Source organism: Stegodyphus dumicola, chromosome 8 (assembly GCF_044657685.1).
Source record: "Stegodyphus dumicola isolate Sdum_Otavi_A_Nest chromosome 8, ASM4465768v1".
NCBI classification, from domain to species: domain Eukaryota; kingdom Metazoa; phylum Arthropoda; class Arachnida; order Araneae; family Eresidae; genus Stegodyphus; species Stegodyphus dumicola.
The window spans coordinates 154,013,405-154,036,909 of NC_140775.1; the positions used below are offsets into that span (position 1 = coordinate 154,013,405).

The 23,505-nt window shown below is 34.3% G+C and overlaps 1 protein-coding gene across 3 annotated transcripts in view; it reads left to right on the forward strand.

The window, feature by feature from the left end:
• The first annotated feature begins 1,117 nt into the window (after window positions 1-1,117).
• LOC118182639 (sister chromatid cohesion protein PDS5 homolog A-like) overlaps window positions 1,118-23,505 on the forward strand; it is a 138,735-nt gene continuing 116,347 nt past the window's right edge. For 2 of the 3 annotated variants that reach the window (XM_085822607.1, XM_085822609.1), the window contains exons 1-5: window positions 1,118-1,365; window positions 4,821-4,935; window positions 13,221-13,418; window positions 13,538-13,624; window positions 13,727-13,824. In XM_085822607.1, coding sequence (XP_085678733.1) covers window positions 4,846-4,935; window positions 13,221-13,418; window positions 13,538-13,624; window positions 13,727-13,824 — 473 coding nt within the window. In that variant the 5' untranslated portion in view covers window positions 1,118-1,365; window positions 4,821-4,845. The remainder of the gene's footprint in view (window positions 1,366-4,820; window positions 4,936-13,220; window positions 13,419-13,537; window positions 13,625-13,726; window positions 13,825-23,505) is intronic. The other variant, XM_085822608.1, reaches the window with a different exon arrangement.

Below are 23,505 nucleotides of genomic sequence, written 5' to 3' on the forward strand. Positions count from 1 at the left end.
TAGAAAACTGATACTGTAAGAAAAATAATACTCAAGATGGGTATTCCCATTAAATCCCCCCCCACCCTGTTTATTTGTAAAGAAAAATAAAAAGAATTTCTTCTAAAAAACTGAGTAAGAGTTAAAAAAAAAAAAAAAAAAAAAAAAAAAAAAAAAAAAAGGAAAATGTCTTTATTCGGTTACAATTTGATTTCGTTTTGAAAGCTGCAGTAAGGCGGCACAGGGTATTTAACAGAGTACACTCTTAATGTTTATAAGGTACTTAAGTTTATCCCATCGACAGTTCGTTGAAATTTCGGAAAAGGTCCCCAATCACACCAGGATGTCTGTGTAAAAATTGAGCTAAAAGAATGTTACAGCCAGACCAAGGATGATCTATATTATAAATAGTAAATTACAATGCTACAAGAATAATGGAACGTAGGAAAGGAATATTTTAAAGGGTTGGTGGCATTTTCCTGAAAATGTTAATTTCATGATAAATATTGTCTTGTATTCCCCTCAAGAACACAACTATAGCTCTTAAATTATGAATGCTGTGGTACAAATTATAACTGTATCAACAAAGATAAACACGCACTTATCTGATTTGCTGGACTGTATTTCTGAGATTAATGATGACATTTCTATGGCCTTTCTTTTATTACTTTCGTGTCTATGTGGGTTGTATTCGTGATTTGCTACATGCCCGTTTATACTAACGGAGCTTTGAACACAAGAAAAGCGCGCGAACTTCATTTTAATGGAATTAGCTTCTTGTTCTGAAAAAATATTTTAATCTTGAAATTTTGAATAACATTATCGCCTAGCCCGTTCACGGGATTTGTATAAAAAGTGTACAGATACCCGGTTTTGTCACGAAATGTGTGTGTCCTTTTTTCCCTTCATCAGTGGAGCCGTGAAGATGCCCTCGCATCTTGGACTTACTGCAGCTATAGGGTTTATTTTACTCGTCTGGAGTTAGTTAGCAGCAACTCTTTGGATTTTGACGTTATTTGATTTAATCAGGTCTTGACAGTTATGCATTCCTAGCTATTATTGAAGTATATAATTATATGTGATAATACAGCGACAGGTACACAATGATTGTTGACAGTGTATGGTTATTAGTCAGATTTTTAAACTGGCAACGAGTCTATGGCGCCATAAAGCCATAACAGTTGTTAATTTTATGTTTCTGTCTATAGAGAAATGTAATTTATAATGATTTGATGTTGAGCAAATAAAGTAATTGAATGAATAAAATTTGAATTTATTGCTGTCAGTTACTTACTTGTTAGGTAAAATTCGCTGCACATTTAGATGTGTCCTTTATTGAATAAATGGACGCATGATCTCTGTTGGCATTTTCTCTGACTTGGAAAGGTAACAGATTACTTATGTTTAAATTTCAGTATAAATTATCTAGAAGAAAATACTTTATAATGGTGTTTACAAGTAATTTATGACAACAATTCAATTTACTGACTAAAAAAATTGTTTTATTTTCTTTCGATTTGAAATTGTTAATGTTAAGAACTTGCATGAAGAACGCATATAAGCTATGCAGTTTTTATTAATTAATGAGATATAATGTCCTTATCCAACGAATATGTGTAATTTAAATGATTTGAATGCATTTTAAAATTTGTCCCGTTTGTTTACAGAAATTAGTTTTAAATATCACTTGCATGTACTTTGTTCTTAAAAATTGCATGTTGTTTTTGTTTCCATAAAGTTGTTTTACTGCCGTTAAAATAATGAAGACTAGCATTAAGTTTACATTTTATCGTTAAAAGACTCATGATGGTGTTTTAAAATGTACCCGACTGTTCTTTGTGCAAGATAAACAGACAGATAGGAAAATTTTCATGACTGAATTTGATGTTTTACAATCTTTTGTGTAATATTTAAGGGCACTGTGTCTCATGAGCGAATAGTAAATTCTGTTCTTGTAAAAATGAATACATGAATTTGCCAAAAAGGATTTTGATAGATAAAATTTCAGATTTTAAATATATGAAAATAAAATCTGTAGACTAGTCATTGTACTTAAAAGTACTAACTGAACAAATATGACCATAAATTTGGATTCTACTGATTATTTTAAAGATTGATTCTGATATATCTTTTGATTATAAATAACGGTTTTGATTTTATTAATGGACCATATGCTCTATCTCGTCAGTATTATACTGCTTGTAGTTTGAGTCCTTACTGAACTTGTTACTCAAATATTATTATAATTTTCTTTTATTTAGGATATGGCTAATTTTTCTGGAATTTTTGTAAAACGTTGTTACTTCTATATTAAATGTAATCTGCCACTTTTGTTCAGATAATTTGATTTTGTAGCACAAGGCTTCATTGTATCATTTAAAATATAATGTGTAAAATTATCTGACCAAAAGTTAATCATATTTTGATAATTGCAAATGCTTAGTTTATTAACCAAAATGCTCTAGTTAATTTTATCAGAAGGCAAAAAGATAATAGGCAATCAGCTATTGGTATCTTTTTTTTTTAATTTCATAACGACTAATTAAAAATCTGTAGTGTATTCAATTGCTGTTAAGATGTAAAGGAACTACTCTGATATGCGCCCTCAAGTCGCCAAATTTCGTGCCAAATATTTTTGGCGAGAAACTTTACGCTGCCATATTACTATCTAAATTTTTTGTCTACATTTCGAACTTTTAGCCTAAAATATCTCCAAAAATGCGGTTTTCGCACATGCAAAAACTACGTTTTCAACATACAATTTAGCTAAAAATCCGAAACAAAAACAAAAAATTTAGATAGCAAAAACGTAAAGTTTCTAACCAAAAATATTTGACAAGAATCCATGTACACAGAGACATGTTTTAACTTAAAAAAACATCTACGAATGGCACAATGTAGGCAACGAACGAATCTACAAACTACGCACACCCCGCTTTAATAAATTAACATAACAACAATAAATTTCAAAGAATACCATGTACACAGCATCCTGTTTAAACTTAAAAAAAATTCTACGAATTGCACAATTTAGGCAAGGAAGGAATCTACGATCTATGCACTCCTTGCTTTAATAAAATAACATAACAACAATAAATTTCAAATAATACCATGTACACAGCGTTCTGTTTTTACTTTAAAAAACATCTACGAATTGCACAGTCTAGGCACTAAACAACAAAATAAACTAAAATAAATTTCAAACAATTTAAAAAAACAACAATAACGACAGAAATTCAAACTGAAGAACCAATACACATAACATTCTACAAAATAAGAACAAGGATAAAATAAAATGCACTTACCATGAATTAATGCATTTTCAAATAGCAGAAATATAAATTTCATACCGCCTTTAACATGTCACCACGTAATCACTATCGTATTTACATGACAGCCAGACACACTATCCAGAAAATTTATACTATGGTTCACAAATAAATAAAATCACAAATCCCTACTTCTATCATGCACTGCCATTAAAAATAATCTCCCAGACCCTCTTTCCATACTTCCAAATACCCACTACCCCTCAACAGGATAGCCACAATGATGTTTCCTTTTGCCGAACTTCAATTCAACAACTACCATTTTATCTTTCCCTCCCATCTTCTCAGACACAGAGGCGAATCAACGAGCTCCAGCGAAAGATTTTTCAACGTCAACAGGGTTGCCATAGAACACGCAATCATGCCAAAAACCAGCACAGAACACATATCGCCACATTTGGTGAAATTAGGACGTATATTAGAGTTGTACCGATGTAAATTGCCCAAAGCTAGGTAATCCCAAAAGTATTTTTATAGGTCAGAATTCTTGTTGTGCACAATTGCTGATTATGATGACCTATGGTCATAATCATCTTCCTATTACAATATCTTCATATACATAAATAATTATATTATGAGTATGTTATGGTAATATGAATAACATTAATAATTTGTAGGGGAAGGTGTGTATTTAAATAATGTGTTTGATAGTTATTACACTAAAAGCATATTAAATGCTTAATTTAGTATGTTTTGTATATTTTGCTTAATTTAGTTGTTTACTTTTTTTCAAAAATTATAATAAGCGAAATACAACATAAAGTTTAAAATTCAGACCTCCAATAAATTTTGTTTTTTATTAATTGCCATTTTCTCACATATTGTAAGGATGGAGCGTATGATATTTAAGGGAAAGCAAGAATGCTGCAAACCAATTTCCCCCCTGCTTGATTAACTGAGATGTCATTTGCTGAAAAACATTATCTGCTGCAGAATGTTTAAATTTCTGCACTGCTGCAAATTAAAAAAATTATCAGTGGACAGCGACAGTAGTTCGGGTACTTTTTGATTTTATCGGTGATCCCAATGACAAGTACTTAAAAAAAGTGCTTGTTTGCTATATCCTTAGGTGATAAATTCTGCTAAACGGTGATTAATTGCTAGGCTCTGGCATAACTGTGGTATACCAAAGTATTTTGTTGCAAAAGGATCTCATATGAAGGTGGATGTGTTTTGACATCTGTAAATCTAAGGACTTGTGGCCTTAATCCCTGAACATTTAGCATGTAGCAGTAAAATGAGTCATGTAGTAAAAAGTATAGCAAGATTTTACTTTATATAGTCAGATTAAAGTTTTGAAAGTGCAAGAGCAGATTTTAATTTTCCCGTTGTCATAAAATATTTATATTTTTTCCTACTTTTTAAACATGTATGCTGACAATGTATTTCTAGAATTTATTAAAAATGTCTTTGGTCTTACATTTACAGGTAAAATGAATCAGAAAATTGTATTTTTGGTTTATTTCATTTCTTTTGAAATTTACCTTTTCATCTTGTATTATTTTTTTGCAGGTTTTAATTTAAGAAGAGTTTAGAAATGTCTGTGCAAGAAAAGCTAGTATATCCTCCTGGTGTGCGAGACATAACAGAAGACGTTTCGACTGATGATTTGGTTCGCCGTTTGAAAGTATGTTTAAAACATTACACTTTATTTTACTTTGAAATAAGTTCATTTTCTTTTATTATTCATGCTAAATTTGAGTTTTCAACATAAATTTAATTTAATTATTAAATGGCCAAGGGTTTGGCCCTGAATTACTGAAGTTTCCTGGAAGATCATGAGTAAGTGATATTTTTTTATTATAATTTCAAAATGACTCTCCCACTTTGTACCTTGACTCCTTTTGTCTCATAAATGTACTATCTGAAATATCGGCTTATTTCAAGGTGCATGTGTGTGAACTTAAAGGTATCATGATAAATATTTCCTTATACAGTCAAAAGTCGTTAATCCGGACTCGTCGGGACTTCGGCGATTCCGGATTATCGATTTTTCCGGATTATAGATCATCAGTTTAAATCTGGTAAAATGGCATGCAGAAATTATAAAATTAAAAATATGAAACTGTAATTTACGAAATAAAGAACAATTATGATCTAAAGGGTATCAAAATTTACAAAAAAAAAAAAAAAAAAAAAAGGTTTAATATTTATTTGTTTACTTTATTAAACATTTCTTTCAATGTAAGTTGTTTAACTCTTTCGCATCGAGAGACGACCAAATCTGTTTTCAACAAACATCGAAAACGCCCGTGTTTACGAATTTGTCTTGGAATAGTTTTCCTTTCCCCCTGCGGTTTCATCCATTGTGTGCAGTTTCACCTTAGGGCCGGATTGCACCTGCGAACGTCAATAGCTTTCCGTATTTCTTCTTTATTTGCTTCAAAAGAATGATTGACATGTCTTTTAACAACTCGCGAAACTAATGAGCCATACAATAACGTGGAGGGGAAAGAACTGGGTAGAAAATAAACGAGGCGTTGGGGCGGTTTGCCGTTGCCTGAATGAACGGGCGACTTCAATGCGAAAGAGTTAAGTTGCTTCGTTTTTTATGTGATAATACATTCTCTTTAATTCCATAAACAAACATAATTTCTTGTTCAGTTACAAAGTTCCGCTGTTCAAGTCCTATAATTGCTGTGTCGAGAATACCGACTAATTTGTCAATCGAAATTTTTTCGTTTTCAATAACCTCTGTCACTTTCTTCGCTATCGGAAGCGAATTATAATGACGAGGTATTTGATTTAAATCATATCAAAGACGGAGTACATCGAGAGGAAATACCACATTTAGTAAGCAATTATAAGCCAAATAAAATAACATCCGCCCTGAAGATAAGGATAGTGCTGACAGATTAACTGCCAGTTCATTACGCCCCCCCCCCTGCAGAAAGTGAATTGCGTGAAATTGATAAACAGATTTCGGAATGGTTAGAGAAACAAAGGATATGCCTTTATCCATTTTTTGCAGCAATTCCACTTTTTGTTTGATATACATCGAAACATGCTTTCGCTTTGTAGATCCTTTGGCAGCTCCAGAGTTGGAAATTCTTTTTGACTTAATCGAAAGTTCAAGCTTACTTTTATAAAATTGCACTAACAGTCTTAAAAAAATAATAAGCCGAATCCAATTAAGAAGATTAAGGAACAACGCAATCTGCAACATTAACTGAAATAGATAATTAGATAATTTTAGCTTATCTTATACCGTCCGTTATATATTAAACACGCATGCGTAAACGAATTATGCGCATGCGTTGATGCATGCACGGAAAGTTTGTAGCTTTGAAGTCCGGATTATAGATCATTCCGTATTATGGACGTTCGGATGAAAGACTTTTGACTGTATATACCTACTTGGCTTAAACTCAACTTGTTAGTTTGGCATTATAATTCTTACTTGAGTTAAAGACGAAACACCTTCGCATTAATTAATTATTGTGAATTGATTGGGTTTGGTTGTTCCCCTTGAAAAGACAACCAGTTTCCGATCAATGATGATAATTACTTCGTTAATTGATTATTACTCTTTCATTTATAAAAGTTTTCATTTTCAGTTTTGCATGATTCATATTTAATGTTTCATTTTAACAATTTTCAATATTCATTTTTAAATACTTATAAGTTACTTCATTCGGCTAAAATTCTACTACCTTTGTCAAAGGGATAATACACTCAATAATCCATTAGTAAATATATATATAGTACATACACAGTTTGTATGCTTGGAAATTTAATATGAGAATAACTGTTAAACAGAATATGGTAATGTTATTTTAATACAATTTTGTCACATAATTTTCGCATACAACTTGGATTCATTTGTAGTCAATGTCCTGTGTACTTTATATCCTTTGTTAATTTTATTCATTTTGTTGGAATCTAGAAAGGAATATTTTTTTAGGGCAATAAAATTTTGTGTTCTGTGTTTAAATAGTTTCTAATTAGCCGCATCAATGGAATGCCTTTTCTAATTTGAAATGTATTTTTAAAATTCAGCAGTGCAGAATGAGTTTAAAGTCTTCTCAGTATGCTCAAATCTGATCTAATCAGTATCGCTTTAAAACTCCAAAATTATATAGATAATTTGTCTTCCCAAATTAAATAAGAGAATCAGTGTATGAAATTAATACAGCAGATTTAAAAGGGGCTCATTAACACTTTAATATTCAATTTGGCTATCTTTAGAATATGGTAACAGGTAGTTTGGCGAGATTTTGGTAAGGCGATAAAGGTTACTAGCTAGGACTTTAGCATTGTACATGGATAAGTTCAAGAGTGTGCGCAATGCCATTTTTGTGCAATTCTGGGATGTTTTTTTAAGTGAAAATAGGTTAATGTGTACGTGGATACCGTGTATGTGCAATTCTTAAAAACGCGGCAAGCAGTGGGTGATTCTGCACTTTCTCCCAATTTCACACCTAATCTTCGTAATGATTAAGCACTTTTGTTCCATAAAAGTTCTAGCATAAGTGTAATTCGGCTAGCAGATTGTTGAAAAAATATATTGAGTAAAAAAAAAAAAAAAATAGCAGGTTGCTGTAGCAGGGTTTGTCTCCGAAAAATCGCCAAGTTACCATAATCCGAAGATTAGCCTTCAATTTTTACGTGACCCACTGTAAACTTGGTAAATTTCTTGGCTTCATGAATATTATGCTGTATTTAATATAATAGTAGATAATGTGTTTGAGAGCGAGTCTCAGCAGATCACAGTATGGTGGCTGCTCTACTACTTAACACCCAGACAATTACCTAAGTCGTCTACAGACAATTTGGAGCCTGCACATCACACCTGGACTGTATGGATTTCGAAGCGAGAGGACCACATAGTATCAGTGGCCCTTTGATTGCTCTGAGTCGAATAGGCCTTGTTGCCAGAGTAAACAGACAGATTAAAAAAAAAAACAAAAAAACTGAAATTTAGTGTTACTAAATCGGGTCTGAAGACATTTGATTTGCCTTACCAGCATTTCAGATTGCTGTAAAATCTTCCATGTTACAAACTGTTTACATGCTTACATGTAAATTTTTATTTTAAGCTAAGCAAGAAACTTGAGATATTTAAAAATATGAAGTAGAATGTAATTAGTATTCATAATTAACTGAATGGCTATCTTAAGTCAGGAAAAAAGGCATCTTTTTTCACCCCTTTTTTTCGTTTCTTTGTTTCTCTTTTTGGGGGAGGGGGCTGCGTGTGTGAGAGTGTGTGAAAAATATTTTTAGTTTAATGCGACTGATCAGAGTCCGATTACATGTCCCACTCTCTTGTAATTTGAATGTTTAGAAATCATTAAATTCCTTTAATCACACTGTGAGAAAAGCTCAGTTTTTAAAAGTTGAAATTAATTCTGTTCTATGCGAAATTCAAGCAAGTTATTCTGTTGCATCATTTATTATGCATTGGATCACTGCTGCCTTTAATATTAAAGATTATCTGGTCATATGTATGTAAGTTAAAAGAGTTAATTTCTTTTGAGTGATTTTAAAAGCAATTTATCCAGTAGAACAGTAAAATGCTAGGCAAGAAGAAATGATGATGAATAATGATCTGTGAGATGCAGGTTAACAATATAGTGAAAGAAATAAAATATAATCATGCATAATCTGTAATTAATATCATTATACAAATTCAAGCCAGATATTGTATTGAACAAAACGTTGTTGATAAAAGGATATTGTTTTGGTCAGGTATCACAAAACAGGTAGTATGCAATTTAATTATGGATAAGATTATGATTTTTCAGTTTCAAGATGGTTTGAAAGTACTTCTCATTCAGTAGAACATGAATTTTAAATTCTAAATCTTTGTCTTATTAGCTAACAATATATGCTAAATGCACTATATTCAACCCAAGAGTTTCTCCATACAAATATAGACTGATAAGTCATATTTTCATAAACTGAACGATACTTGTTAAAAACTTTCTGGTGCTTTGCTTATTAACACCAAGTCTTCGGGCCTATATACAGCATTCTTTGGGTGCCCCTCTGCTCATTTTTCTTGTTTTCACGAAAAATTGTTGTTATGAGAATATAATTTAGCGATTCCTTACCTATATTAATTAATTATAAACGTATAATTAATGATGAGTATCGATGCCATCTTACTGCCTTTCATTGTCAATATAATATTCAATGAATTATTTAAAATTGAAGTTCACAGAACTTTAAATATAGGCCTTTTTTTAATGGTTGTTCATAGTCAAACACCAGTGTTAATCTTACAAATGCATTCAACGTAGGATTAGCTAACTCTGATTTATAATTAAGTGAAATTTGTTACATGCATTTTCCTTTTGCAGTTTGTTTCAATACATAGTGGGTGCAATAAAATGCAACTTCGTAAATTTTAAATGATTAATTTAAAATGTAATTTTCTGTCCTTTATGAAATAAAGACAATTATGATCTAAAGGGTATCAAAATTTACAAAAAAAAAGGCTTAATATTTATTTGTTTACTTTATTAAACATTTCTTTCAATGTAAGTTGTTTAAGTTGCTTCGTTTTTTATGTGATAATACATTCTCTTTAATTCCATAAACAGACATAATTTCTTGTTCAGTTACAAAGTTCCGCTGTTCAAGTCCTATAATTGCTGTGTCGAGAATACGGACTAATTTGACAATCGAAATTTTTTCTTTTTCAATAACGTTCTCTGTTACTTTCTTCACTATCGGAAGTGCGCATGGGTAAACGCTTTACTGGCTTTATGCGCATGTGTAAATGCATTACGCGCATGTGTAAGTTTGTGGCTTTGAGGTCCGGATTATGGACTTCAAAACGACGTAAAATTTTGTTTAATGCTTTCTCAAATTTGCTGATAACAGTAAAAAGTCGTTAATCCGGACTCGTCAGGACTTCGGCGATTCCGGATTATAGATCATCAGTTTAAATCTCGTAAGATGGCATGCAGAAATTCTAAAATTAAAAATATGAAACCGTAATTTATGAAATAAAGAACAATTATGATCTAAAGAGTATCAAAATTTACAAAAAAAAAAAAAAAAAGCTTAATATTTATTTGTTTACTTTATTAAACATTTCTTTCAATGTAAGTTGTTTAAGTTGCTTCGTTTTATGTGATAATACTTTCTCTTTAATTCTATAAACAGACAATTTCTTGTTCAGTTACAAAGTTCCGCTGTTCAAGTCCCGTAATTGCTGTGCGGAGAATACCGACTAACTTGTCAATCGAAATTTTTTCGTTTTCACTAACCTCTCTGTCACCTTCTTCATGTCTTTATCCATTTTTGGCAGCAATTCCACTTTTTATTTGATGGACATCGAAACATACTTTCACTTTGTAGATCCTTTGGTAGCTCCAGTATCGGAAATTCTATTTGACATAATTGAAAGTTCAAGTTTAGTTTTATAAAATTGCTCTTACAGTCTGAAAAAAGTAATAAGCCGGATCCAGTTCGAAGATTAAGGAACAACGCAATCATCAACATTAACTGAAATAGATAATTAGATAATTTTAGCTTATACCGTCCGTGATACATTAAACGCGCACGCGAAAACGTATTCTGCACTTGCACACACGCATATGTGCAGTCATAAAGGTCTTATGCGCAAGCGTAAACGCCTATGCACATGTGTCAATGCGGCGCATGCGCAGAAAGGTTTTAGCTTTGAGGTCCGGATTATAGATCATTCCGGATTATGGGTGTCCGAATTAACGACTTTTGACTGTAATGCGTATGGCTTTGTTTGAGAATGTAAGTAATATTTTATTAGTAAAGCCAAGCGTAACATAAATAATTTTTATCAAATTTTCATTTTTATTACTTTAGTGCAGTGACTAAAATAATCATGTTATCATTTTGTTTAAGTCAGTGGAACTATTTCAGAAATTCTGATCCATTTAGATAGTTCTGTTAGGCATACACTGAAGAGCCAAAATATTATGACCACCAAGTCAGTAATGCATTGTGTGACCTTTGGCCTGTAAAACACCTGCAACTTGCCTTGACATGGATGCAGAAAGTTCTTTGTAGATGATTGGAGACAGGCTGTACCAAATGTCTAAGCAGTGGTCATGCAAAGTTGAGATATTCCATATTCCAAGGTGGTGGTGTTTGACCTCTGAGTTGCCGCTCCATGACATCCCAAATATCCTCTATTGGGATAAGATCTGGTGAATTAGGTGGCCAGGACATTAATTGGAATTCATCCTTATGCTCCTCGAACCACTCCAACACAATTCGAGCCTTGTGACATGGGGCGTTGTCCTGCTGGAAGATTCAATTTCAATTTAGGAAGCCAGATGCCATGTAAGGATGCAACAATCCACAATTAGGTTCAAATAGTCTGCAGCTTTCATTGTTGGTTCTATCACAGCTAAGGGTTCTAGACCTACTCGTGAAAACTTCCCCCAATCCTGGGCCCATTGTAGGCGTAGTTGACAATGAAACTTCGTCTACAGAAGCATATGAGTAGGATGTCTGCTGCTCAGTCCCATATCCAACAGTGTCTGCTGAACTGTGTGTTCTTAATACTTGCAGTTACCCTGCATTGTATTGAGCTGTCAGCAAAATCACTGTCTGGCACGATTTTGCTGTACCAAGTGAGACAGTCTCTGATGTCCTTTTTCTTTGATGACCTATGGATGTCCAACACCTTGGAGTCTACTTCTGGTTTCACCATGGTTTATCCACTTAATAAAAATATTAACAGCGGCAGATCAAGAACAACCTACCATTCGTGCAGTTTCGGAGATACTCCTTCCGAGTCTTCTGGCAATTCCAGCCTTGTGACAATTCAATTTGACAAAAGGCAGATGCCTGAGACAATCTGCTGTTTGTCAAATTTGCTTAGATCAGCAGCCTTTCTCATCACTTTCAAAAGAAAGTGCAAGAATAATTCCTTACCTACTTCAACAGCAGTTAAATACCATTACCACTTAGTCATGTGCCCTGCATGTCATCCAGATGTGTTCATTGAAAAATATGGGGATGGTTATAATGTTTTGGCTCATCAGTTTAGTTTATCTTAGCATTCAAGTTTAGTGAGTATCCATTAAAGTTATTGCTTGATAATCATTGGCGTCTGGAAGCAAGAATGAAATTCTTGGATATGACATTCCTTCAGTTTAAACAGTGTGCTTAGATTTGGCTTTTTGCTCATAGAACTTGCAGTTCTAGGAGGAAGATTTTGGTTGGGTATTTGCAATTTTGAATAACTAATTATACTGCTCAAAATCTTCTAGTTTGCAACCATTTTATTCCTGACTTCATTTTTGTTTCTTTATTAGTAAATTTTTAAACTTCAACAAGTATTACATTTATTTTATGTTGATGCAGTCAAAAATCTTTAATCTGGACGTCCATAATCTGGAATGACCTATAATCCGGACCTCAAAGCTACAAACTTTCTGCGCATATGGATCTACGCATGCGCGTTTAATGTGTAACGGACGGTATAAGCAGCTAAGCTAAAATTATCTAATTATCTATTTCAGTTATAAGCTTGAACTTTCGATTATGTCAAAAAGAATTTCTGATTCTGGAGCTACCAAAGGATCTACAAAGCAAAAGCATGTTCCGATGTCCATCAAGGCATATCCTTTGATTCTCTAATCATTCCGAAATCTGTTTATCAATTTCACGCTGCTCTGTGGGGGGGGGGGGACGCGGCGCGCAATTAACTGGAAGTTGATCTGTCAGCACTATACTTATCTTCAGGGCAGATGCTTTTATTTTATTCAGCTTATCAATATCTTAAAGTATCACAACACAGCGAATTCAATAATCTAAAATTTTTTGCTTATTTTATAACAGTGTTTTGATATTAATGAGATTTTCTAATTACTGTGTCATTGTGTTTCTGATTATCAGTATTGGTGGTGGTTATTAAGTTCTTTATTTCAAAATTATTAAAACTGTTATATGATATTGTTTTATTTATTTTAGGAATGTGCTCATGCTTTTCAGAACATGAGTCAGGATGATGATAATTCTGCTTATATACCATTAGCTCTTCATCTGGCTTCTGAGACATTTTTGGAACACCGCAGCCGTGATGTCCGTCTTCTGGTAGCGTGTTGTATAGCTGATGTATTTCGTGTGTATGCTCCTGAAGCTCCTTATAAGGATATTACTCAACTTAAGGTTTCACACACACACACACACATATATATATAATCATGAGATTTTAGATTTGAAATTAAATATTTAGTTTGTTCCAAGAATCTAAAGTTTCCTAAAGTCTGTTCTATGTTTATTTGCAGGATATATTTGAATTTTTTGTGGATCAAATGAAAGGTTTAGAAAATCCTCAAAATCCATCCTTCAAGCGTTATTTTTATCTTTTAGAGGTACATAGATTTTTTTAATCCCTCAGTTTTTAAAGTTTATTCATTTTCATAAAATAAATATGTATGTGTATGTAGTAAAACTTTTTTTTTTTTCATTTGCAGAATCTTACATGTGTTAAAACATTTAATATTTGTTTTGAATTAGAAGATAGCCAAAAGATACTGTGTCGCCTCTTTCATCTTATGTTTAAAATAATCAAGTTTGTATTCATTGATCATTTTCTTTTCTTGTTTATTATGTATATTGTTATTTCCTTTGAATATACTGATGGGAAAAAAAAATCCCAACAACAAGAAGGAGTTGTGCTAGATAAATGGAACTTGGTAGGCATGTTTATACATCTGAAAGATGATGCCTATTCAAATTTTGTGCATAAGTGTGGCGCTAGTAGTTTCATTATGAACATGCAAATCAGGTTTGCTTTAAATATGCACTGTAAAGTTCGTGAGCATTATTTATCATTGAGATTTGATGTTGTGAGTGGATGTTAGTCAAGATTGCTTTTAAGAAGACGAAAAAGCCATTATAAACAGTTCAGTGAATTTGAACGAGGCTGTGTAATAGAGCTACGAGAATGTGGATTTTCTTTCCACAATATTGCAGAAAGACTTGGTAAGAATGTATCCACTGAGCAAGATTATTAGCAGCAATTGTCAAGGGAAGGTATTGTCTCAAGAAGACCAGATTTCAGGTGGCCACATAGCACTAGTGAGAGGGAAGACCATCATGTTTAGCATATGGCTGTGGTGCATTGTACTGCATCTGCATCAGAAATTTGTGTTGCAGTTAACACCACAGTGAACAATAAACTGTTACAAATCGGTTACTTAAAGGATAACTCTGAACCAGACATCTCGTAGCATGCATTCCATTAACTCCAAACCACAGCTGTTTACGATGTTTGCTTTGATGCCAATGATGGCTCTGTATTGGTTAGAAGGAGGCCAAGTGAGTGCCTGCAATCAACCTGTCTGTGATCTAAACACACTGGACCTACACCTGGAGTTATTATCACTGAGGAGCAGTTTTGTATGACAGCAGGAGCATTCTCTTGGTTATCCCACACACCCTGACTGTGAATTTGTATATCAGCCTGGTAATTCAACTTGTTCAGGTGCCATTCGTGAACGGCATTCAAGGGGGGGTTCCAGGTGTCACGCTCGTACCGCTATTGTAACCCATCATGCTCTACAGCAAGGATGTCAAACTCGCGGCCTACAACAAATATTTTTGCGGCCTGGCCGATATATTGGCAAAAAATAATATATAATAATAAAATAACATATCGACGAAGAAAAAAATGAAATGTTTACTGCTAAGTAATTAACGATAATTTCAGTGTTGTTAGATTACTCACAGCGAGCTGACACACACACTACTTAAATTACAAATGCGTGTGAGTAGCTTGCGTTCAGCTACCTTCGGCTTTTGGGGGACACGTGCACTCAGAACTTGTACACATAACCCGATAGCCGAATGTGGCCGAACTCAAGGTCTCAGTTTTCCAATCATAGTTTTGTACGATATATTGGTGCATGCACTTTGCTTTATTATTAATTATTACTTAATTCATATTGTTACAGATTTCATAGTTATTTATTTATTTAGTTTTTTTTTTTTTTTTATTTAGAATTGTAATTAGATTTGCTTCATGTTGCCTTAGCAACGCAGACGATTTTTGAAAAGACAGCTGTGTTGGAAGGTTAAAAATAGAACAGCGCGTGCATTTAATACATAATAAATAAATATCTCGTAATTGCTGTTGCCATCCACAAAAATCCAGATATTTCTAGATGTTTCCAGTATATTCGAGAAATTAATTATAAAGCTTATAAAAGCCGAGAACAAACAACTCGTCTTAGTAGTAGCTGTAGTTCTAGCGAACTGTTTGTTTACTTAATGCTGTGATTGATTTGTAGCGATTTCGCTGTGAGATAGAATTAGTTTCTCTGTTTTGAATTGATTTTTGCTAAACGTTTGACATTTTGTGATATTGTTAGAATATTTTTGAAGAAATATTTCAGCATTTTGATTTATCTCTTGTGAAAAGAATAAATTTTTGTTAACTTTTAACGTTAACCATGTTTATTCCAGCCCTTTGTATTCAGTATGTCTATATCAATACCAAGTGGTAGTAAAATTAAACGAAAAATCGCTGACGAACCTAGAATATTCCAAGTAAAATGGGAATTAGAATATTTTTGCTGTGAAATAAAAGATAAAATAATCTGCTTGATATGTAATAATACTATTAATGTACCAAAGTTATATAATATTAAACGTCATTATGAACAACACAAATCGAAATATAACAATTACGAAGGATTAATGAGAGAAGAAAAGTTGAAAGAGCTCAAGTTAGGAGTGAAAAAGCAACAGTCCATGTTTAGTAAAGTATTGCAAGAAAGTGAAGCGGCGGTACATGCAAGCTACGTCTTGTCCGAGTTGATAGCTAAACATTCGAAGCCTTTTACTGACGGTGATTTTATCAAAGAATGCCTAATGAAAGCTGGAGAAATTGTTTGTCCTGGAAATGTAAAGGCTTTTCAATCAATTTAATTGTCTCGAAATACAGTTGCGGAAAGAGTTACTGATTTAGCCGCGAATTTAAGTGATCAGATCAAAGCAAAATCATCAAGTTTCGAAAGTTTCTCCATTGCCTGTGACGAGAGCACGGACATTAGTGGCAAAGCTCAATTAGCAGTGTTCCGTCGTTCTTGTGACAAGAATTTTAACATTTTTGAGAAATTACTGGAACTAATACCGATGCCTGGTACTACCACAGGAGAAGATATATTTACTTGTGTTTTTGGACTTCTGCAGAAATACAATCTACCTTTTGCAAAATTAAATTCTGTAGCTACAGATGGCACCCATCAATGACTGGGAAAAACAAGGGCTTCATAGCATTACTAAGAAAAAAACTTAGTGAAATTCACGGTTCAAACATTCATCATATGCATTGTATTATACATCAAGAAGTTCTATGCATGAAAGTAATAAATATGGAGAATGTTTTGTCATATACAGTCAAAAGTCTTTAATCCGGAGTCGTCGGGACTTCGGCGATTCCGGATTATCGATTTTTCCGGATTATAGATCATCAGTTTAAATCTGGTAAGATGGCATGCAGAAATTATAAAATTAAAAATATGAAACCGTAATTTATAAAATAATGAGCAATTATGATCTAAAGGGTATCAAAATTTACCAAAAAAGAAGCCTAATATTTATTTGTTTACTTTATTAAACATTTCTTTTAACACGCGGATGCGTAAAGCATACCTTACACATAGCCGAAATTAGAAAATTGCAACCAGAAAACTATTTGATTTGTATTCGTGATATTTATAATGACGAGGAATTTGATTTAAATCATATCAGAGACGAAGTACATCGAAATTAAATACTACATTTAGTAAGGAATTATAAGCCGAATAAAATAAAAACATCTGCCCTGAAGATAACGATAGTGTTGACAAATCAACTTCCAGTTCATTGCTCGGCAACGTCCCACCCCCGCGCAGAGCAGCGTGAAATTGATAAACAGATTTCGGAACGGTTAGATAAACAAAGAATATGCCTTTATCCATTTTTTGTAGCATTTCGTTTTTTGTTTGATGGACATCGAAACATACTTTCGTTTTCTAGATCCTTTGGGAGCTCCAGCATCGGAAATTCTATTTGACATAATCGAAAGTTCAAGCTTACTTTAGAAAATTGCTCTATAAGCCGGATCCAATTCGAAGATTAAGGAACAACGCAATCATCAACATTAACTGAAATAGATAATTAGATAATTTTAGCTTATACCGTCCGTTATACATTAAACGCGCACGCGAAAACGTATTCTGCATTTGCGCAGACGCATATGCGCAGTCGTAAATGTCTTGGGCGCACGAGTAAAACGCCTATGCTCATGCGTCAATGCGGCGCATGCACAGAAAGGTTTTAGCTTTGAGGTCCGGATTATAGATCATTCTGGATTATGGGTGTCCGAATTAATGACTTTTGACTATATAAAAAAAGTTATAAATTTTATAAGATCTCGAGGTTTAAATTAGCGTCAATTCACTGCTTTCTTAAGTGAATTAGATAGTGAATATTCGGGTTTGTCCTACTATACAGAGGTATGTTGGTTATCTTGCTCCAAGATTCTCAAACAATTCTGGGATTTGAAAGAAGAAATATGTCAGTTTTTAAAAACGAAAAATCAAGACGTAAGTTTGTTTTACAATCCAATATGGATACAAGATTTATCTTTCCTGGTTGATATAACCAAACACTTAACCGATTTAAATTTATCGTTACAAGGAAAAGATCATATCATTACGAACATGTTTGACATAATTAAAGCATTCATATGTCAACTAGTTCTTTGGGAAAAACAACTTAAAAATGAAGATTTGACGCACTTCCTGACGTGCAGCATGAACAAATCAAGTTTAGATGATACTTGTTCGTATCAAAAATACGCAGAAAAAATTGCAAATTTAACAACTGAATTTGAAACGAGGTTTAATGATTTTAGTTCCCTCGAAGACAAATTTTTTTTGTTTTCTTCGATTTTCTCAATAAGTATTGACTCAGTACCCAGCCATATGCAAATGGAGGTGATCGAGATTCAATGCAACTCAAATTTGAAAGCAAAATTCATTGAAGTGGGCGTGCCTGAATTTTACAAATATTTACCAGCCAGGTTTGAAAATACTCGAAAATTCGCATATGAAATTATTTCCATGTTTGGTAGCACTTATCGGTGCGAGCCGCCTAAAGTTTTTTGCGGCCCGCCTAAAGTTAAACCTTGTTTGTTTGGCCCAAGTGTACCTATGAGTTTGACATCCCTGCTCTACAGAGTGTTTACATGTTACCTTGGCCTGCTAGATCACCAGATCTTGCTCCAGTCGAGCATGCATGGGACATCATTTTATGATGACAACTTCAGCATTAATCGTCCCTCGTTTAACCGTCCAAGTGCAATAGAACTCCGTCCCTCAAACTGACATCTAGTACCTGTGCAGCACAATGCATGCATGTTTGCATGCTTGCATTCAAAATTCTAGTGGTTACACTGGTGATAATGTATCAGCATTTCACATTTGAAATGACATTGGTATTCTTGCACTTTCATTAACCTGAGATCTTGGAAATTTAATCAATTAAATATGTTACTTAGACAAATGCATTGCCGAAATTTCATGAGTGCAGTAATTTTTTCTTGATATTGGGTTTTTTTCCCCCAAACAGTATATACTAGAAGTTTATTCGAAATATGGATTTAAAATATGAAATTCAGAGATATAAATAGGGTTTAATTTTATTCGCTAAGTTCATGTTTTAAAATAAATACTGCCTTTTTTTATGAAGTTTATATAATGTTAAAGGATTATTTTTATCATGAAATTTCTTTAGTGTGTATTTTTCTAAGTATTAACAGTTTGAATCTGAGCAATAAATTGTTAGTATGCTGTTATTTTGCTGAGCTGCTAGAGGGGAAAAAAGCAACAACTGTACAATACTTCAGATTAACATATTTATCTTTGGGATATATAGTGGATCAGCTTCTAAATAGTGATTAATATTTTTGTTAGGCTCAAAATGCTTAGCCTCTTTGAGCAAAACAATCTAGGTAAATAAACTAAAACCCATGTTTAAATATTATATAGGTAAGACCTTTAGAGGGCTCATCTGCTTTGTCAGCCAGAATCTGAATGAATGGCTTGATCAAGTTCCCCCTTTTTTTATTACTGTCTCACGCAGAGTTTCTTTGTAAGATTACTGTAATTTTGAGGATCAACATTTGCATGTTTGGGAGATTTAAAGAAAGATCACTATTGGAACATGGTCTTGTGGCAGTTATTAAAACGTCTCTTAAAGATAGCTTTCGTGCGGAGGTTTTTTGTTGATTTAAGCTTTGTACTATTCAGTTACTAAGTTCATGTATTTCAAGTAGCATTTTTCTAAAGATTACCATTTTCTTTTTTTATTGATTGGCAGAAAAATATCTTTCTTATGCTTGAAAATTTTGATTGAGAATTTTGTAGATGTCAAAATGATGAACCAAGTTTTCATGTTTTTATTTTCATTGCAAATAAGGAAATGTACACATCTGATGTATATGTTGTGCTTGTGTTTGATTAGTCTATTTTCAGTAGTTCTCAGACAGATTCGGATTATAGCTAGTTTAACAAGTGTGACCTATCGTAAGCTCATTAACAGAATTCAAGTATCCACTCATAAAAATTAATTAATATGCTTTCCACTGGTTCTTATATCGGTAACAACTTTACATTTTATAAGTTATGATTTTATTGCTAAATTTTCCAACAAAGGCAACTGGGTATATATTGTTTGTTGCAATATGCATGATGTACTTTCATTCATTTTGGTGCAGCACAGGTTTAGAACAGAATTCTGTTAAATGTCTTAAATAAAAGTAATTAAATCAACTACTACCAGCTGATTTATGTGGATAGAATGTCAAAGGCTCATATGGGACTATTTCTAGGATGTCAGCCGATTTATACTACCAATAGTAGGAAAAATATCGGTGGTTCCTAAAATCAGAAGATACAGGAATTAAATAATATTATTAACGTCTTTTTTAATCATAAACTGCAAATTAGGAAAGTTTTCTGAAATAAATGAGAAACGTACTTAAGTCCATTGTCTGGATATTTCCATAGGACAAAGATGTATTTTTTCATCAATGTCTCTCTCCCTCTCTCTCTTTTTTTTTTAATGTTTTTGGGAACTTAGTAAAAACTTTTTGCATAATGCATGTAAATTTCACTCAAAAAATCTGATGTGTACGCAACATGACTTCCTTGTACAGAATATTAAATTATACGAATTTTTTTGCTGCACTTCATTTAAACATATCTCATTAGAGATAGATTTCTCATTCAATTAATTTGACCTCAGGGGCTCACTTTTGTGAGTACGGGTGTGGCAATCCCGAGGTACCCTAGCCCTTCAGGGGATCATCTTCTTGGTGAGACGGGTGTCACGATCCTGGAGCCCCAGTGATCTATCCTCTTGGCTGAAACTTTTTCCGTTCCCTTCTCCCTTGTGGTTTCTCTCTTCGGAGTTTGGGGCTTGTCACGAGAGACTGGAACAGCCCTTGTCTCTAGTTTTCGAGTGGTGAGAAAACTGCCCACGTGTTTGCCGTGCGTGGAGACCTGTGTTGCTGGAAAGGAGGGTCCTGGTAGTTGAGGGGCGAGGTACTGTTCCCAACACACCGCTTTGGCCTCTGCCTCAGCTAAACGGGAGGCACCTTAGTCGTCTTCACTGGTGTCAATCGGCTGGTCACTAGTCCTTGTGGTCAGTGGCTTGGGGATAAGCTCTCGAGAGTACCTGCTTTCGAGAAAGCCGACTGTGGGGCTTCAGTTTGCGTGTTAGTCCGTCTAGCCCTAACACAGGAATCTGTGTTCCCTTGTTGGGTTCCGTGGTGGGCGGGGCCATCAGACCCGAATTTTTTCTCTTTCAATCATGGCTTCTCTCTTTATCCTTAAAAAAACCGAGTCAAATGAAACCAACCAACATATCGAAATTGTCGACAAATCCATCAACAAGAAGATCCGTATTGATGCAAATGCCAAAGATGTTGAAATTGTTAACAAAACCATTCCCAAGAAGATCCGTACCAAAGCAAATGCCAAGGAAACTACTGAAAATTCACGCTTCCTTGTTGTCTTTAGTCCTTCTGGTGAACTGCAAAAGATGTCTCCTTTTCTCGTAAGCAAATGTATGCATTCATGTATAGGTGAGCCAAGGAACATAAAGCTTCTGCGATCAAGAGACCTGTTTATTGATACCATATCGACCACCCAATCTGCTTCTCTTTCTCGACAAACCAAACTTGGAGAAATATCTATGACTGTGTCAGCGCACAAAACACTTAATTCTTGTAGAGGTGTTATCTCGGAGATCGACCTTCTGTGTGTCTCAGAAGAAGAGTTCATCTCCGAGTTAGCTGACCAAAATGTCTGTGGTGCTAGGCGGATCAAGATGTGTAAAGAAGGTAAGTTGATCGATACGAAACACGTGATCCTTACCTTCAACACGCCTGATCTGCCCAAGAATATTAAGGCGGGATACTTAAATTGTCCTGTAAGACCTTATATTCCAAACTCTATGCGATGCTTTCAATGCCAGCGTTTCGGCCATTCTAAGGCTGCCTTGTCGTGGCAGCCTCACATGCGTTCGATGCTCACAGATTGGCCACGATTCTGAAAATTGTACTGCTGCGTCTTTGTGTATAAATTGTAAGGGTGAGCACTCAGCATTTTCACGCCTGTGCCCAAAATGGAAATCAGAAAAGGAAGTGCAGACTGCAAAAGTTACCAGGAACATCTCGTATGCTGAAGCCAGAAAACTAGTTCAAAGCACACAGCTCCAATCAAACAAATCATATGCCAGTGCCGTTAAAACAACACGTACCATTGCCACCCAAACATCAATAGGCACACAGACTGTACCAAATAAAACCCAACCGACTACATCCAACAAGAAAAAGGGAAATCCAACTCATTTAATAAAAAATAAAAAAAAAAGAAACAGTCATTCAAAGTAAACCCAAAACGGACACACAAAAAATATTAAATAAAAATAGAAGTCTCAGCAATGGCTCTATTGATGAAATGATTTCTGAATCTGCGGATTCAGACAGTATGGAAGTAAAAGAGGGTCTAGAAGTTCCCAGGCATCTACTTCCACAAAAAACTAAACAACAGCACAGAAAAAGAACCAATCCTAATGGCCACCCTCGTCTCATGGAACTGTCGCGGTTTCCACCGAAATTTGCTTGACATCAAAGCTATAATAAATGCGTATCATCCTGTGTGCTTAGCAATACAGGAAACAAATCTGAAACCAGAACAACATGCAAAACTTTGGAGGTCTTCTTTTGTCAGGAAGGATAACCTTGCAGGTGAGCGTGCCAGTGGAGGCATAGGTCTCCTCACCTCACTGGATTATACATCAAATGTACTTTCTTTGACGACATCCCTCCAAGTTGTCGCTACTCAAACGAATTTTGATATTATTGTTTCATTTGTTTCTCTGTATTTGCCTCCAAATGAGCACATTGATCAGCAAGATTTAAATGGTCTTATAGAGCAGCTGCCTGAGCCCTTTATAATAATAGGAGATTTTAACGGCCATAGTCTGCTCCGGGGCAGTAAAGATACAAATTGCCGAGGAAGACAAATAGAGCAGATGATCGAAGATCATAGCCTTTGTCTCCTGAATAATGGGCACGATACTTACTTCCATGAGCTTTCAAGGACATTCCACGCTCTAGACCTTGCCATCTGTTCACCATCTCTGTTGCCATTTTGCACTTTTAATGTCGGAAATGATCTTTACAACAGCGATCATTATCCCATTTTTGTGTCTCTTGCACAAAGAGGAGAAAACCCCATGTCGAGACTCCCTCGGTTTATACTGAACAGGGCAAACTGGGAACTCTTCTTTTCCTTTGCAGAGCTGACAGACGAAATGGTAGAAGATGTGCATGTTGATGATGCTGTTGAAGCCGTTTATTCAGGCAGCTGTGCTTTCCATTCCTAGAACATCAGGAAAAATACTAAAATATACGAAACCATGGTGGAATCGTGACTGTCATGAAGCACGGAAAAAACAGAAAAAAGCATGGAACTTTTTTCATAAATATCCTACTCTGCGAAACCTCGTAGCATTTAAAAAAGCCAAAGCGAATGCACGAAAAGTAAGAAGGCAGAGCCAGAGGGATTCCTGGATTTCATATGTGTCATCAATAACATCCCCTACGCCTAGTAAATGGGTTTGGGAAAGAGTTAAAAAAGCATGCGGAACATATAAAGACCACTTTCCTTTCTGGAAAAAGATGGCCGAGTGA